The sequence below is a fragment of the Trachurus japonicus genome, chromosome 6 (genome assembly GCF_045865225.1).
Source record: "Trachurus japonicus isolate A0001 chromosome 6, Traja_1.0".
NCBI lineage: Eukaryota > Metazoa > Chordata > Actinopteri > Carangiformes > Carangidae > Trachurus > Trachurus japonicus.
The window spans coordinates 16,061,944-16,078,390 of record NC_140912.1 but is presented as its reverse complement, the minus strand read 5'-3'; the positions used below and the strand labels follow the sequence as shown (position 1 = coordinate 16,078,390).

General features: G+C 42.8%; 1 protein-coding gene across 4 annotated transcripts in view; it reads right to left on the bottom strand.

Annotated features, from left to right (window-relative positions):
* ptprq (protein tyrosine phosphatase receptor type Q) overlaps nt 1–16,447 on the bottom strand; it is a 35,499-nt gene that overhangs the window by 1,309 nt on the left and 17,743 nt on the right. The window contains exons 37-61 of one of the 4 annotated variants that reach the window (XM_085779280.1): nt 15,779–15,950; nt 14,033–14,353; nt 13,666–13,941; nt 13,379–13,530; nt 12,960–13,101; nt 11,092–11,367; nt 10,567–10,941; nt 9,737–9,846; nt 9,351–9,537; nt 9,016–9,254; nt 7,625–7,694; nt 7,037–7,195; nt 6,522–6,813; nt 6,353–6,426; nt 6,138–6,237; nt 5,841–5,969; nt 4,904–4,948; nt 4,205–4,231; nt 3,927–4,008; nt 3,440–3,530; nt 3,198–3,274; nt 2,735–2,869; nt 2,450–2,575; nt 1,249–1,394; nt 919–1,054 (exon numbers count right to left, since the gene is read on the bottom strand). In XM_085779280.1, the coding sequence (XP_085635406.1) occupies nt 919–1,054; nt 1,249–1,394; nt 2,450–2,575; nt 2,735–2,869; nt 3,198–3,274; nt 3,440–3,530; nt 3,927–4,008; nt 4,205–4,231; nt 4,904–4,948; nt 5,841–5,969; nt 6,138–6,237; nt 6,353–6,426; nt 6,522–6,813; nt 7,037–7,195; nt 7,625–7,694; nt 9,016–9,254; nt 9,351–9,537; nt 9,737–9,846; nt 10,567–10,941; nt 11,092–11,367; nt 12,960–13,101; nt 13,379–13,530; nt 13,666–13,941; nt 14,033–14,353; nt 15,779–15,950 (3,939 nt within the window). Of the gene's footprint in view, nt 1–918; nt 1,055–1,248; nt 1,395–2,449; nt 2,576–2,734; nt 2,870–3,197; nt 3,275–3,439; nt 3,531–3,926; nt 4,009–4,204; nt 4,232–4,903; nt 4,949–5,840; nt 5,970–6,137; nt 6,238–6,352; nt 6,427–6,521; nt 6,814–7,036; nt 7,196–7,624; nt 7,695–9,015; nt 9,255–9,350; nt 9,538–9,736; nt 9,847–10,566; nt 10,942–11,091; nt 11,368–12,959; nt 13,102–13,378; nt 13,531–13,665; nt 13,942–14,032; nt 14,354–15,778; nt 15,951–16,447 lie in introns of those variants that run through there. The other 3 variants (XM_085779276.1, XM_085779277.1, XM_085779279.1) reach the window with 3 other exon arrangements.

Sequence of the window (16,447 nt, the reverse complement as noted above, 5' to 3'; positions counted from 1 at the left end):
AGAGGTTTAATATGTAAAGCAGCATGAGCCAAGAGATGACAAGACTGGTTTTTAATACGGCCTCTGTCCTAATTCAGTTATCTATGAAATCCCCTCTTTAGTGAACACTGAAATGCTCATGTAATTGTCATCCATGATTGTTTTAAATACGATACCTCTGTTGAAATGATGGACTGTTCACATTCGCCTTTGTTTTCACTTCCACAAAAACAGTTTATGTAATATACTTAACTTATGGGTTTGTTAAAAGCAGTCTGCAAAGGCACTGTTCTTCACTTTCTCCGAAACAACTGATCCGAATGATGGCCTCATAAAGCCGAGGTCCTTGTGTGTGACTGAACGACTGCAGTAATAGCTGGCACACTGAACACTGCTGTCTCAAACAATCATGTCCTGACTGGCTGCTTTTGGTTTTACCCTGTACTGCAGGCTCAAACCGACTACCAAAGTGTGTATGCAAAGAGATGTAGAGAACACCAGGAAATGAAATAAAACTACTGAGAAGAAGCACAGGCACTACGCAGAGGGTCCCTGCGGACACTGAGGCACTCACCAGTGGTCCATAAGTAATAAGTGAGTGGGATAATTTTAGGATAGGTTCATGCTGCTTCAAAATGGGGAATCCTGCTCAGTGTATAACTTTAATCCGCTGCCAGATCATTTCCTTTGTCAAAAAGGAGAAGTTTCCAAGTATTTCCTCATGGGGACATAAAGTAAAAAGTAGGACAACTTCACTGCCATTTGTCATACCAGTGCATATTCTTGTCTTTGATGATACTTAAGTGCACTGGAACAAGTTAAGACAAAATACAGTTTCTTGTCTTTTTATTTGTACTTCTTTATTTGTTCTAGGTTGTGGAATTTAAAAGATATGAATAAAATATAGAGTTGTTATTTTCTTTTTAAATGTGAACTCACCAGATTCTGGACCATACACATCCTTTCACTGCGCAGTTCAGCCACCAGGCCGTAAATATCCACAAAGTCGTGATCTCTGACGTGCTGAATGAGGTGGTCTAATGCAATAAACACACCTGTTCTTCCCACACCAGCACTGAGGAAATAGTAAGAACAACACATCATTACACTCTGTGATGCTCTACTGCACCTAAAAGGGCTTTTTTTATTACTTATCTGAAGGTTAAACACAGTATGATGGGTTTACACTGGCCGAAGACAATAAAGTAATTGAGGCCATTGCTACTACTTATGCACTGTTAGTGCGTGGCCACTGAGGTGCAACAGTACCTGCAGTGAACCACTATAGTGGTGTTGTCGTGCCTGTGGGCTCGGACTGCTTTAACAAACTTAATGAGAGTGCTGCAGGACTCTGGGACGCCGTGCTCAGGCCACGATGTGTAGTTGAAGTGGCGGACCAGGATGTAGTGTCCATGCTGCACAGAGGAGGCGATGCAAGAAATATTATTATATTATGTAAATTCTAGCATTCGCAGAATAAACTAAGACGGTGTGTAGTGATTAAATTGCATTTACATACTAATCACATTAACATAAACCATTATTATAACAACATTTCCATGCCATGACAAGACGAAAACAAATTGTAGAAAAAGATCTGCAGGTGCACTGGGTGACATGCTCCTTACAGTACTTAAGATTAACAGTCCATCTCAAAAACACACTAGTAAACACAACAGCGCAGCAGTTGTTGAAATGTGTGTTTTTAGAAAATTATATAGAAAAACTATATACAGATTTAAAGGGACAACGAGGAGTTTTGGAAAAGCGAAGCGTTTTCACACTACATTTACTGTATGAGCCTCCGCGCGCACCGTGAAATACTTTGACCGGCGCAAGACGGACTCATGTTTTCATTCATCAATAATTAAAGTCAGAGGTTCGAAGACGATCACATAGCCTACCGTCGTAGTTCCGACCATAAACAGTGATTCGGCGGCGTTATTCACAAAACACACAAAACCGAAAGTAAAGAAAGCTGGTCGGCTCAACCAGCATCTCCGCCACCACTAATAATAACAAAATAACAATAGAGACAAAACGATATATTTATCGAAAATGGGCCCATTAACAAGTGTGGGTAGTGTTCATCCACATTAACGTGAGACTTTTTTTATAACCAAATAGAAACTCCTCGTTGTCCCTTTAATAGCTGTTTGTAGAATCTATGGCTTCAGTTGGATTGGATGAAACTGGGAATCAACAGACAGGCCAGGGAATTGGTTTTGTAGACAATAAGAGAAATATAGGTAGTTTTAACCTTGAAGTGGTTTAGTTATATCGAATGGACTTAGGTCAAAATTGCCTTTGTTTTATATTTTTCAGTTAAATGTGGAGAAGTATTAATTGGCAAGAATAAAGTTGTTATTGCCCGTTTTTTCTGTGTTTCAAGATTTGCAGTATGTACAATGTGTGTGTGTGTGTGTGAGAGAGACAGAGAGAGAGGTTATTAGCTCAGTCGCTCAGTTACCTTCTCTACTTTCAGGGTTCTGACAGTCCAGTCAGGAAGGACTTCCTCTGAAACTTTTGAGATGAGAATGTCACTAAACACTGACATTGGCTTGTTGTCCTCAGGCCAGTACTTGTGACACCGAATCTGAAATGTCAAACACACACAAACGCACTCTTACATTAGATCTTCAAAGCAGATATAATCTTTCTCGTTATAGTGTCTAATGGAGCCCAAATGGAGCCCAGCTTGTCCTCTGAATAATAATACTAGCGCTGTAATAAAGTGTCAAATCTTATGACGCACTCTGCCTTTCTCGTAACACTGTGTGAGCATGGCTATGGTGCGGGTTCCTGTTTCCCAGATCATCCTCCAGAAGTCAGCCACGGTGCCGGGCAGAGGACCCTGGGTGGCTAAGAACTCATTTGGACACAGGTAGCCCTAGAAAAAACAGAGAAACACACAGATGGAACTTTATGTGCAAGCGTATCTATCTATCCATCTATCTATCTATCTATCTATCTATCTATCCATCCATCCATCCATCCATCCATCCATCCATCCATCCATCCATCCATCCATCCATCCGCCCACCAGCATCATAGACGAGATTAGGAAGGGACAGACAGAGGGCAAAAGAAAAGGACAGAATAATATAAAACCTGTTCTATTTGAAACAAATGTGTCTCACACCTGTAAAACTACTGTCAAATGGAGGCGACCCTCCAGGTTAACCACCGGCTTTTAGCCGCTGAGAGCTGGTACTCACTGAGACGAAGCTGGCATTGATGTAGTCAGAGCCTGCGGTGCCCGGTTCTGACAGCAGTTTCACCCGGTTGTTGTTGTCTGGACACACAGTATAGTGAGAAGAGTGTGGCTGAAATGTGCGAAAGGCAACTGTGCGAGTGGTGATCAAATCCACATGCAGTTGACATTGGAGCTGAAAACACGAAGGTGAATTTGGTGTAGGTTTCATGAGCCTGGAAGCTAATTATCAGCCTGATCACTTACATGGTTTGATGTTGGGGAAGCGGTTTTTGGATTTGTTCCAGGGCAGGTCAGCATCTGTGGTGGCCAGATCCTGCAGCAGCTTCGGGAGCTCCTGGGATATTAAGATGCAAAATGTCATTATTCAAATAAACATGTAGCTCACATTGATGTTATATTCCTAATTCCTGCAAATAGTGATTTCTTAAAATGTTTTTTCAATCCAATTTCTTTTGGCTTGAAAATACAAGTACAAAGTAACCCATTCTTAGACAAAATTATACCCAAACTACTGTAGCACTGCTTTGTTTGCTGTAATTTTGCATGCATTTTAACCTTACTGCACTGAATTTGACTCATCCCTTCTCTGTGTGATGTTCCTTCTCTACCAACAGCAGACATTCCCATGATCCATTTTGGTTGATTTCCTGGTATCCCAGTCTATTTTATACATCATATATACGGGCAGATGTTTGATAAACACGGGGCCAGGTTGTAGGCAGACACTCACAGCAAACTCCTCCTGGAACTTGGCATTGTCATTGGCACACAGATCCTCTACGTGCTGCAGAAAAGACTTCTTGTTGACAGGCCTGACAGAGAGTGCGGAGAGAGAAACACACTGAATGTAGAAACAGAGAGGAGGATACAGAAAAACTCCACAGCGTTATGCTATTTTCTGTAAACTTATTCTAGGTCACAACTTGTAATACTGAGCGGTACAGAACATGCAGCTCTATGCTGCAGCTACTTTGCGCACATTCACATTATTTATGCAGGATGACTTACTTGAGTGATTTCCTGTAGCTGAGAAGCCTGTTAAAAATAGACAGCAAAAATCAACCAAAAATAAACAAATTAACTCAATGATCACAGCCCACACTGGGGTATTTCTGTCCATGACAGCTGAACCGATCCTGTTTGTAGAGACTGGATGATATTGTATGTTTAAGGAAAAGACATCTTACTAGTTTCTTATCAAATCCACTTTGATTTACCACCGACTTTGATGCTATGTTCTAAAGGAATATGCGAACATCTGTGAACTTAAATGAAGCATGTGGTTAATTCCCCTGGTGCTGGTATTTCTTTGCATTACTGAAGAATTATAGCTACTCAGATCCTTAGCTATCGATAAAGCTTACCATTTGTACCCTGCTAAGCCTCTCGAGCAATTTGGAGATAGTGAGTGGGGTAAACAAATTAAAACGGTTTCAAGCTGAGGAGTGTCAGCTCAGCTTTGCAGTCCCTGCCAGTGACGGGGAGGGAAAGGGAGAAGGCTGTAGGCAAAACTCTGACGTCACTGATTCATTTGAACTGTCACCCTCCACCAAAGGTTTCATAAACAGCACAGATGGATGGTTTAAAGCTTTAAATGGGTATCATGACGATGACAAACACAGAGTGATGAATGTGAAGTGGCGTGCAGCATGCAAACACACTATACACAGCAAAATGTGGCACGCGCAGGTCATCAGACCAACTTACTGGATGACATAAATCTCTTTCCGTCTAAAGAAGAAGGAAGAATACCTGGTGGGAGAGGAGTGCTCAGTGAAAATCAAGCCAGGGAAAGTCAGTGCACGTGTCTACATGCAAGGAAAGTTATAGTATACACAGTATATGCCATTTGTGGAGTTTATACAGATCTCACTGTCCAAGTTATGAAAAGATTCTGGCCACAAAGCGGACAGACACACTGTCCAAATGATGTCAGTGTGAACTTAGATGACAGCTAGAGGAGCAACTCACGCAAGTGTCACAAACTCACAATCTTTGCTCTTAAATGTGTGTGACACTTAAATGTGTGGATGACAAATTCTTCTCAATTATTCACATAAACAGTACCCCTCATATTCAAAGCTTTCCCTTCCTGTTAGATTCCCTACCTCATCTCTGCCATCCTGCAGTGACCTTGATACACCAAATCCAAGCTCTAAAAGTGACTTTGTTTCTCACCTGATAGCAGAACTGCAGCCTGGGAATGAGAAGCAGCTGGCAGCACTCAGTGCCTATGCACTTGTTTGTGTGTGAGAAGGATGAAAACGGGAGAGCCAGACGCTGAATTTGTAGGCGAGCATGGTTAGAAAGATGCAGGCAAGATGACTTGCCTGTGCTGCAGAGAACTGAAGGTAAACTATAAAGCCACGAGAATACTGTGTTGTGCCCTGGATACCGCTGCTTCTATTTTCTGCACAAACTCTACAGCGCTAGAAGATTTAGTCCTAACAGGGGCCCACATCAAGTTGGCTCCAGCAAAGAGATTTTTGTCTTGTTGACTTAGATTTAAAATGTTGTCTGGAGCAGATAAACCAAGCCTGAAGTTAGGTTGCGTGCAACCTGCCAACCAGCTGCCAAGAATGTGTGTATTATATTAGCAAAAGTCGTCACGGTTTTAGATTCAAACTAAACACACACGACTTACCGGTTGAGCTTCTCTTGTTTCAGCTCAAGGTCTGCCACAGCAATCAGCTGATCCAGTTTACACTTGGTCTCTATAATCTCTGCCTCTCTGGGTGAATAGGTCCCACCCTCCTTTTTGCGCTGATGGATCCTGGCATTTGAAGATGAGCATGTCAATTGATTGTTAAAAACTAAAAAAAACTAACTTGACAAAAAAATTGTGAAATGCACAAAGAAATTTCTTGTATGGATATTTAAACATAGCATTTGTTTTTGTTGTTTTTTTGAGTTTTTGAATGAATGCCTGTTGCCATCTTACTTGACTGAGCCACAGATGATGATGATGAGTAACACAGCCAAGAAGAAGGAAAGCAGAACACCAAGAATGATCTGCTCCTCCCTCGTCAACAGCCCGTCCACTATTGAGAGAGGGACACGACAGAATGGACAGCACATAAAAACAACGAAGGGAACTGAAAATGTTATGTTGTCACTGTTTTATAAGGAGAATTATACAGGAATGAATGTAAATACCTGCGGTTTTGACATGGTCAGAGAACTCAGAGTCTGTGTATTGGCCTTTGACGTTAGTCGCTCTAAACTTGAACCTAGTAAGCAGGAAATGACAGTCCAGTCTCAGCATTATATTATTATAGCTTTAACATCTGTATACAACAGTTTTGTGTGCGTGAAGTACACTCACACATAGACCGTGTTGGGCTTTAGTGGTCCATTGCAGAAACTCTCGGTGTTGTTCTCCTGCATGCAGTCATCGTTCTCTCCGATCACATACGTTCCTGCTGTAGTTGCGTTGCGCCTCACCGGTGGCCGGCCGTCTCCAGATGCTCCGAGATCACCTCTGACGTGTGCGTTCGTGCGTGGTGCTCCGTCCCCCAAAGAACACGGTGGGTTGGGGAACCCCTTGTCAGTCATGTAAGGGGCAGGATGATCAAAAAATGCATTCTTCCAGGTGGTCAGGTTCTGGATGTCCTTCACTATGACAGGGTGGAAAAAAGAATCGCACGAGGAACTGAGTCAAATTTTGGCTGATGTTAAGCCCCTCAGCATCTGCTTACATTTTTGTCTTTTCTAAACTTAGGAGAGAGTGACGTACTGTAAAACAAGATTCTACTTGAGGCTTAGAGCGCAAAACGAGACCGCTACTGATGTGCGTTAAAACTAAAAGTGATGGCTGTCAATGTTTCTGAAGAGTCATACCCCCTGACTCGGCCACGATGACCTGGATTTTTTTGATTGGTCCGTTGTCGTCACTATAGAAACAGGCAGGCATGCGGATGGTGATACTCCTGTGGGTTACCATGGCAACCCCTCCGTGGCCCAGCACTGCCTGGGGTCTTTGGCTTGGCTTGGCCGGGGCTGGAACACACACAGACACACATGTGAACACAGAGGAGAGCACATGCGCACACATACACACATACACACACACACACACACACAGAGGTTGTCTTTATACAATACAGTATGTGTGTTTCATTTTATTGCATTTACATGACAAACAGGCTGCTGCTCTAAATGTTGTGAACAAAATCGCACCAACCACATCGCACCACAGCGTCAGCACAGACCAGACTGTGTTGCTGAGTCACATGTACTGTGTCAGAACAACTGGATACTGTTTTGTTGAGCAGTAACACTGTGCGGTAGCTATTCTCTGTCTCACATCTGTGCTGCACTGCTGACACACACACACACACACACACACACACACACACACACACACACGCTGCTGAGAGAAACACTGTGGAGCAGAGCAGACACAGGAAAGAGTGAGTTGTGGGCTACCTTTGGTCTCTGTTGTTATCTGGACATGTGGACTGGGCGGGCTCCTGCCAGCGCCATTCCTTGCTGAAATCTACAAAGCAAAAGGACAAATAAGGAGTTAATAAAGAATAATAAGAAAACAAGTATTTGAACAAGCAAGCTCACGAGGGGTTGTGGAGTTGCAAGCAGCGCCGTTCTGCTGTTACAGCTTCAGGTGTGTGACCCGAGACACTGGGTCTCATTCATGAAACGTGAGTAAATCTGTGTGTAGATTTGCACATATAAGCTCACTCTACTAAAACTCTACTCCGGATTCATGAACGGTGCGGTAAACTCAGATTTGATCGTAAACACGTGTGTAAAATGATGAATGCCAACCCATCGTAAACTAACAACACGCCCCCGGTGATCAGCAATTAGCATAGATCTCTATACATGAATAGCCATATAAGGATATCCTGACCACCATATTAGGAGGTAGGTGCATCCTGCTCACCTGCGGCCGTGACGCAAACGAGGAAAGAGGGAGAGAGAGAAAAAAAGAGAGATCACGGATCGAAGTCATTTTGGGTGAAGTGGAGTCCAGAAAAAATATTTAATTCTCTTCTGTTAGTAGTGATGGTGTGACTGGGACAGGTCAAAGGCGTGGAGTGAAAAAACAGATGTAGTGAATTAAGTGTCCTTGGTTTATTAAAGAACCGTTTAAGAAGTAAAGCCAGAATAGTTCGATATGAAACATGAAAAAAAATAAATAAATACACACAACTACAGAGCTACAGCAGCAACGGGAAGGGGAGGCTCTTCACAGCCTCAGCTGTAGAGGAGCATGGTTGTATCAACACATGAAGTTATAGGCAGGTTATATTGTTACAGAAGCACCAGCCGTCTGTCACAGCTCCATCCAAACCGGTGCTGACTGCGCTGCTGCGCAGGGTGAAGTGTGCGCCCACCGAGCGTATACTGTAGCAACACAAAAAAGTTTTTTCCGGTTTTATATCAGATTATTATCATCATTAGATGGAGCCTTGACGTGTTTGTGCGTGTCCGATCCCTAAAACGTCTCTCTCTCCAAATATTTCTAATTGTTTGTCATGTTTAAATTACGTGTTTCAAAGGTGTCGGCGTATTTTGAACATGAGAGAGAGTAATACGGATTAAAATTGTAATTTTCAACAGTGACAAGCAGTATTTATTTGCATTCCTACATTTACACAAGCGCTACACACAGTCAGGAGCAGGTGTAGATTTTGTGAGTAGCTACGAAAAAATCAGCACTACTAAAAGATTGATGAATGCGGAAATCCACGTAAATTTGCGCTGCTCAGGGTTTACACACAAATCCGTGCTGCTCACGTTTCATGAATGAGACCCACTGTGTCTAAATGTGTGGGCAATATGTGTATCCTCCTTGCCTGTATAGTGTAGTTGTGTCCTCCCTTCAGACCCGGGATGACGGCAGTCAGCATGTTATGCTCTCTTTGGATGATATTAAGGCTGATGTTCTTGACCAACTGATCCTTTTCATATATGTAAACAAAGTAGGCAGTGATGTTCCCATTGGGCTCTTCTGGGGGCGTGAAGGTCACCCTCACACTGTTCACTTCCTCTGGGATAGCTGATACCATCACATTTTTAGGAGGGTCTTTGGGCTCTGGGGACACAGTAAAAAAAAATGATATTGGACAAAGTTAATAATAGATATTTGGTTGGGAGGAAGCGTCAAAGGTTTGCAGAGAATTCAACATACCCTCCTCAAGCGTTTGAAACTCAATAGGACCAATAGTTTTCCCATCAATGGCAGCCAGTTCACGTGGACCAGTGAAGGCGGTGATAGTCACATTGTACCGGGTGAAAGCAGTCAAGTTGTTCACAATAACAGTCATCCACTCTTCTGGCTCACGCACTCTTGAATAGTTCAAACCAGGACCCTCCACCTGACATAAAAGCACAGTTCATTATGGAAACATATGACACTTTTTTTCCCCCACACACTTTACATCATGCAGAATGCGGACCTGCTGATATTTTTAAACATAGCACCGTGTTGATGAACTCTGAGAACATCTACAGTACTGGTGTTTTACACTTCACCTGTGACATGTTCATATTTGTGTGTGTGCGACTGTACAAGACCTGCACAAGGTATGATGTCGGCCCAGAGAGAACAGCTGGAGCGCTCCATGCAATGCGGAGACTGGTGGAGGTGGAGGTGACTTTAATGTCACGAGGAGGGACATCAGGGTCTGAAGAAAGACATTAGACAAATACAAAGTAGTTATGAGATATATGAAATAATAATGAATAAATAAATAAAAATAATAAAAAGATGATTGAAAAAAATTTTTTTTTACAATTTTAATTGAAAGTATTTGAATCAAAAATGTCATATCCGCAGTCTCTCTTTATTTTGCATTAACATGATATGGTTTACCATCTTAAATCACACAATTACTATTATAAAAGTCGGTAACACTTTACAATAAGGGTCCCTTAATTAACGTTAGTTAGTGCATTATTAAGCATTAATACATAAACTAATGTGTTAATTAATGCTGAGTAATGCATACATAATGATAACTAATGATATTATTCAACTTTTAATTTATTAACTAACTTTGAGTAGTAAACATTAATCAACTGCTTACTAATAGGCTACATTAATTAATGTGTTTCCTAACCCTAAGTAATACATAATAATGATTGTTAATATATCTGTAAACAGTTAATTAATGCTTAATGTACTAACTAACGTTAATTAAGGGTCCCTTATTGTAAAGTGTTACCTAAAAGTCTAATATGTGAGGACAGATGATTCCTCCATGCTGCTGAGACACAATATTACGATGCTGTAGGTGTCTGTGTTTAGGTCTTGAGGAGAAGCTGCCACAGGCTGAGAGCCTGACTAACTGCCAACTGTCTACTAGCAACAAGGAAAAATCAGATAATCACTGTGATGCTCTTACTTCCAGCGAGTGTACGTGCGTAACTCCAGTGGGTGTACTCTCCAATTCCAGCGTTGGTCACAGCCGCCACTTTGAAGCGGTAATACCTGTATTTGTTCAGGGACCGGAGTGTGATGCTGTTGTAGCTCTCCTCGTTGCTTTCCGAAGCATTTACCGACACTGTGACATTAGAGTCCACACAGTCTGAGGTCAGTTGGTCCTCTGAGGCTGGCTGTGCACTAGGTAGGATGTTTGTTTCGCAAACAGTTGAAAGCAGCTGTGCAATGATGTGGTACTCTTTCAGCTGGCCCGGTATGGAGAGCGGTGAAGCCCACTGAAGTGTCACATTATTAGGTGTCACCTGAGAGATGTCGAGGAAGCGAGGGGCAGCTGGGACTGTTAGAAGAGACAAAGTGGATTTAATCAAGTATTCATCCTGTATTAAATTAGCGATTCATTGAAGCCAAAGGCTGTGGCTTCTACTAGATAACCAGGGGTGCCTGGTTTGGACAGAAACAAAGTAAGTAAGTAGTAAGACTTGGCTACCTGATTCAGAAAGAGTGGAAGCAGTGCAGTTTATTCCATCTCCAAGTCCTGCAGAGTTGACTGCAGCCACAGTGAGTGTGTACTCCTGGTCCGGTGACAGCCCAGTCACCATGTACTGTGAGGAGTTTGCCTGGTGGGTGTTGGACTGCAAGTTCATCTCCACCAGAATCTCATAAAAAATGATCTGCCCATTAGGGTTGGAGGGAAGATCCCAGGATAACTGAATTGAATCCCAGCTCATTCCAGAGCAAGACAGGTTCCCCACAGCATCAGACACTGCAGCCAGAGAGAGAGACACTGTTATACTTCACCAGGACACTCTTTACTCTCTGCTGTCAAATGTAATATATACCAGTGACCTGCATTTATTTCATGAAATAGGAGGAAAAAAACAGCTACATGTACATGTACAGTCTTAGCTCTGTTACCTGGTAAATATCTCATGTGACAACGAAACAAATCAGCCTCATCTTAAACTATTCCTACTAATGAAGTGGTTCTGAGGGGAGGCACGTTCAGCTCGTGCTGCTTCACAGTGACTCAGAAGTGTCTCCACTGCCTACATACACTGACAACATTTCATACTTCTTTTATTTTAAGTATTTTTTAAATTTATTTTCCTGGCAAGCCCAGAGATCTCTTGCACAGCCTTGGGAAGGCATGTGTGATTATCAGCGACTGCACACATGGCCTTGACAGCTGCTTTAAGCAAATGCCACCAGGAGTGTGTTTCAGATTCATTTAAAACAAACAGAGAGATGTTTGGTTTTTATCTCAGAGGTGCTGGGAGTTGTAAAGAGCCTAGGTTGAAGAGGTTGGCATATTACTGTATAGAGACTGTAAAATGTGTTTGAATTGTTTGCCCTCTCCATGCTGAAATTGTGTGCAAGCCATTACCTTTCCATATTCTTCACTCTTTGCCTTTCTTCTCCTTTTTTTCAAATTATTTTTTGCATGCTAATGTATAGTGTGTGTTTTATGTTTTTTTTCCCTTGAGGCATGGATGATGCACTTGGATCTTAAGTGATCATACATATGTAGCTTTAAGATTAATTGAATTTAAAACTCAAAAATGTGACCAGTGACCTACAGTAAATTACTATGGGCCGGATCTACTAAAGGTTTGCGTCTACTCTGCACGTGCAATCCATTAAGCGTGTTTGCCTTAATGAATATGCAAATATGGGCGTCTCTGCCAGAAAGCGCAAAATATTGGGAGGAGTAGTTTTAACTGGCACAGCTTTGCACACAAATGGCTGTGGTTGAGGTACTAATACCTTCCAGGGCAAAAGTTCTTATATCTCTGCATTTCCTCGCGTCTGGGTCATTCCAGCGAACTGTAGCAGTTTTTCAGGTGTGTTAAAAGTCCTTTAGGCGCCGTTACGCACACGCATGTCTCTCCTCCGGTGCACTCCTCTCCTCTCCTCTCCTCTCCTCTCCTCCCTCTCCAGTACCTGGCTGCTCAGCTCTGGGACTGGGACTGAGAGACGTCACCGCTGCCTTCACTCCGTCTTTAATCCCTCCGGTCAGGGAGTTTAGACCCGAGTGGACACCTGCTGCCCAACACTGATCAGAGCAGCTCTTCCTCGTTTGCCGAGGTTTTATGATAAACCAAATTTTAGACCTATCTCCTCATCTTCTCTTCACTTCATCTGTTCTCTTCTTGTTTTACCAACCACATAGATAGTATCCCACGTTTCTTCTGCTGCCCCTCTCTATTAATCCATTGGATCACATTTTCATTCTGCGTTTGCGACCATCCAGTTAACCAAACAAAATTTTACAAGGAGCACGCTATTTAGCCCCCTTATCTGGGATCTTAGTAGATCTGGCCCTATGTGTTAGTGTGTGGGCAGTGTGTGCTTTACCTGACTCATTGGTTGTGAAGGTCACAGGGCTGCTGAACTGATTCCCATGGCCCACTCTGGTGTAGCTGTAAACACTGATCTCATAAGAGCTGTGTGGCCTGAAGCCTGATATATACTCTGTGGTTGATGGACCAGAGGAATTCTACGCATAAACACACATCAAAAATGACACATAAGAAATTAAATCAACCAATCCTGGTTACTGAAGTGGATAATGTGTTTATTATTAGCACACACATGTGCACATGTGTGTTAGTGTAACGTTACAGCTGATTGGCATCTGGAGTATGAAATTAGAGCTACTGTCAGCTGGATACTGTGCACTCTCAGTGAGTGTATCCATGGAGGGTTTGCAAGTGTGTGTGTGTGTGTGTTGCTGTTATTGTGAAGTGGCTTTTGGTGTGTGAAATTAACAGTACCTGATGTGTGACGGTGTGTGTGATGAGGTCTCGGATCCTGAAGCCGTACTGTATTACCACGCCGTTGGGCTCCAGAGGAGGCTCCCAGCTCAGCCACACAGAGACTGCCGTGTGGTTATATATAGTCAGGTTACGGGGAGGGGACATGGGGCCTGAAACACAAAGTTAGGCAGATAGAGACAGAGATAGACTCAGACAGTGAAGCAGGACACACTCAGAGCTTAATGATGAATAAATACCATCTCATTACGATGCTGGAGAAAAGTTGAACCTGTTTTAACACTAACCTCCTTCATCAGTGTGCAGCTGCAGCAGCAGGTACGGTCCCGAGCCTTTGCGTGTTGCTGCTGTAATAGTAAGGTTGTAAGCTGTGTATGGAAGTAGGTTGGTGAGGACGAACGAGGTGTTGGGGGTACGTGTTACGTTGGAGCCCCCTGGGCCAAACAGCGTCAGGTGAAACTCAGTTATCTCTCCGTTGGCCTCCAGAGGGCGCTGCCAGACCACAGCGATGGAGGATGAAGACAGGTTCCTTGTGGACACCAGCAGAGGAACAGAGCTGGGAACTGATAAGAAAGACACCCACACACATGTCAGCATCACAATAAACATATTATGAACCATACTTCATGTGAATGTTAGTGTTGGTGAACTCACTGTCATCGTCCGTCCTCAGATACATTGTGCTGGTATGGTTGTAGGCGGGACCAGCACCAGTTGCCGGAGTAACAGTGAGCACATAGGGAAAATACTTCCTGAGTTTGGTGAACAGGAAGACGTTGTCAGTTGTGGTGTGCTTGATCGTTTTGTTCACAGCTGGAGTTCCTTGGTTGGACACATCTGGGAGGATGCCTGACTCCTGTAAGGTGAGTAGGTAGTAAGGGCGGCCATTGGGCTCCAAGGGAGGGTCCCAGCTTGCGATGATGGCCGTGGAGCTGAAGATCTGAGCTGTCAGGTTTCGGACTGAGTCACTTGGCACTGAAAATGGGAGACAAGCAGAATTGTGTTACTATTATTCACTACCAGTGATGAGACTGGTTGAAAACCTTAAGCATTTTATTGTACGCTTGTGATACTGTGAGCCAATATTAGGACATCAATCAACTATACACAGTCTGACACTGGAGGGAAAATGAACAGTGCACCAGTCATCATCATCTCAATCATCATCACCATCAGTCATCATCTATCAAAAGCACCATCATAATCACTTGCAGCACAGTTGTAATTAACAAAACCAACGGCAGCACATGAAATGGAACAATTGCAGCACAGTAAAAAGAAAAGTAAATCAGTACCATGGAGAGACAAAGATATCCAGTAAAACAAAATCCCATTCAAAGACAAAAACCGAGACAATTGGAGGAGAAAAGACTCACACAATGAAAACCTTGGGACTGAAAAAGACTGAGCAGAAAATACTCATCCTGGTCATTGTCTCAGCCTCTCCGAAAAAACAATGCATGGTACACAGAGTAGGAAAAAGGGGGAGGTAAAGGGGAAAGGGGGAGATCAAACTGCTTGAGAGATCCATGAGATGAATGAGTGGATGTAAGGGGCCAGGTGTGTGTGGGGGTCTGAGCCCAGGGGAGTGACCCCTTGCTGGGCTTGGCTGTGCGGAAGAGACAAGGTGCCCTGGAGGTCCGGTGCTTGACTGAGAGCGGAGCAGCTAGAGCACAGGCAGAGATACAGAGTCAGTATGAGCAGAGATCATCAGTGATCAGACAGAGAATACTTCACAAGTAAAATGTGAACGAGATTTAAAAAAAAAAAAAAAAAAATACCACAACAATCAAATCTGTATTAAATAACAGTCTGTGACAAAAAGGTAGCTGTCTGCACCCTTTTTCCCAAAATCACATAAAAACAAAGAGATGACTTTTGCACTTCACTCTCTCACTGAGGATATCAAAGTGAAACTAAATATTACATGTGTATATATAAATTTGGATTTTCATGGCACTGGTGTAATTATAGCATGAGCCGAGAATCAACTTTCACACAGCATGTCAGCTTTGTTTTTCTCTCTCTCTCTCAGTATCTTCATATCGTAAACCATTCTACGCTCGTTCTCTTCTTCTCCCTGGCTCTAATCCCTCTCAACTTTCGTCATGCTTAGCAGAAGGAAATACAAACTGGCAGTCTTCAAGGCACAGTGTCACAGGCGGACTAAAATAGAGCCAGTTTGCCAGACTGACAGTTATCTCCTTTTACTGACAGGTTGAAAGTTACATCTTCCATCACAAAGTTTTTTATATGATTTTTATTGTTTTGTAGTTGAAGAGTTATGGAAAAAGTGTGCAGACTTCCCCACCAGAGACAATGATTATTTGGCTTACTGAGCTGTATTTTACACGTATATCTATTCATTTCTGTGTTTATGCATGTGTGTGTCTGACTGACCGTCCATTGGTAAGAGCAGGGTTAGTGTCTCGCTTCGGACCCCCCCGTCTCCCTGCATAGTGCTGGAGGTCATCCACAGGCTGTAGTTAGTGCCCCCGAACAGCCGAGTCAAAGTATAGGAGAGGGGTGAAGCAGGAGAAGCAGGGGCAGCTAAGTCTGAGACTCGAACCCTCTGTGGAGTGGAAAAGACTGTCAGGGTTAAATCAGTGCTGTACATGAAGAAGAGCGACAAATGAAAGGAAAATCTAACCCAGTTAAGTTTTTCCAACCTGAGCTGACAGGAAGCTACTGCATTAATTATGTTTCTACACTCATTTGTTCAAACTGTGTTTTGGAGTACTTATTTTTGGCCAGTTAACAATATGTGTTAGTTATTATCTCTAAGTTACTTCTGGTATTTATTTGCCATTTACACATGGAAAAAACAGGGAACAACATTAACATTAATTTGTCCAGCTGATAAATGTGAGTTCAATGTGATGACCACTGCAATTGAAAATGAGGTTGATGAGAGCAGTGAGAGTTAAACAGAAAACTTGCAGGATATAAAACCAAAACAACTAGCTAAAATACTGGAAACAGCTGGATTATGTGATAACTCTCTGTTGCTATGACACTTCAAGTGATCATTTTCACATCAATATTAAAAGAAAACAGCTTTTTTTTGGT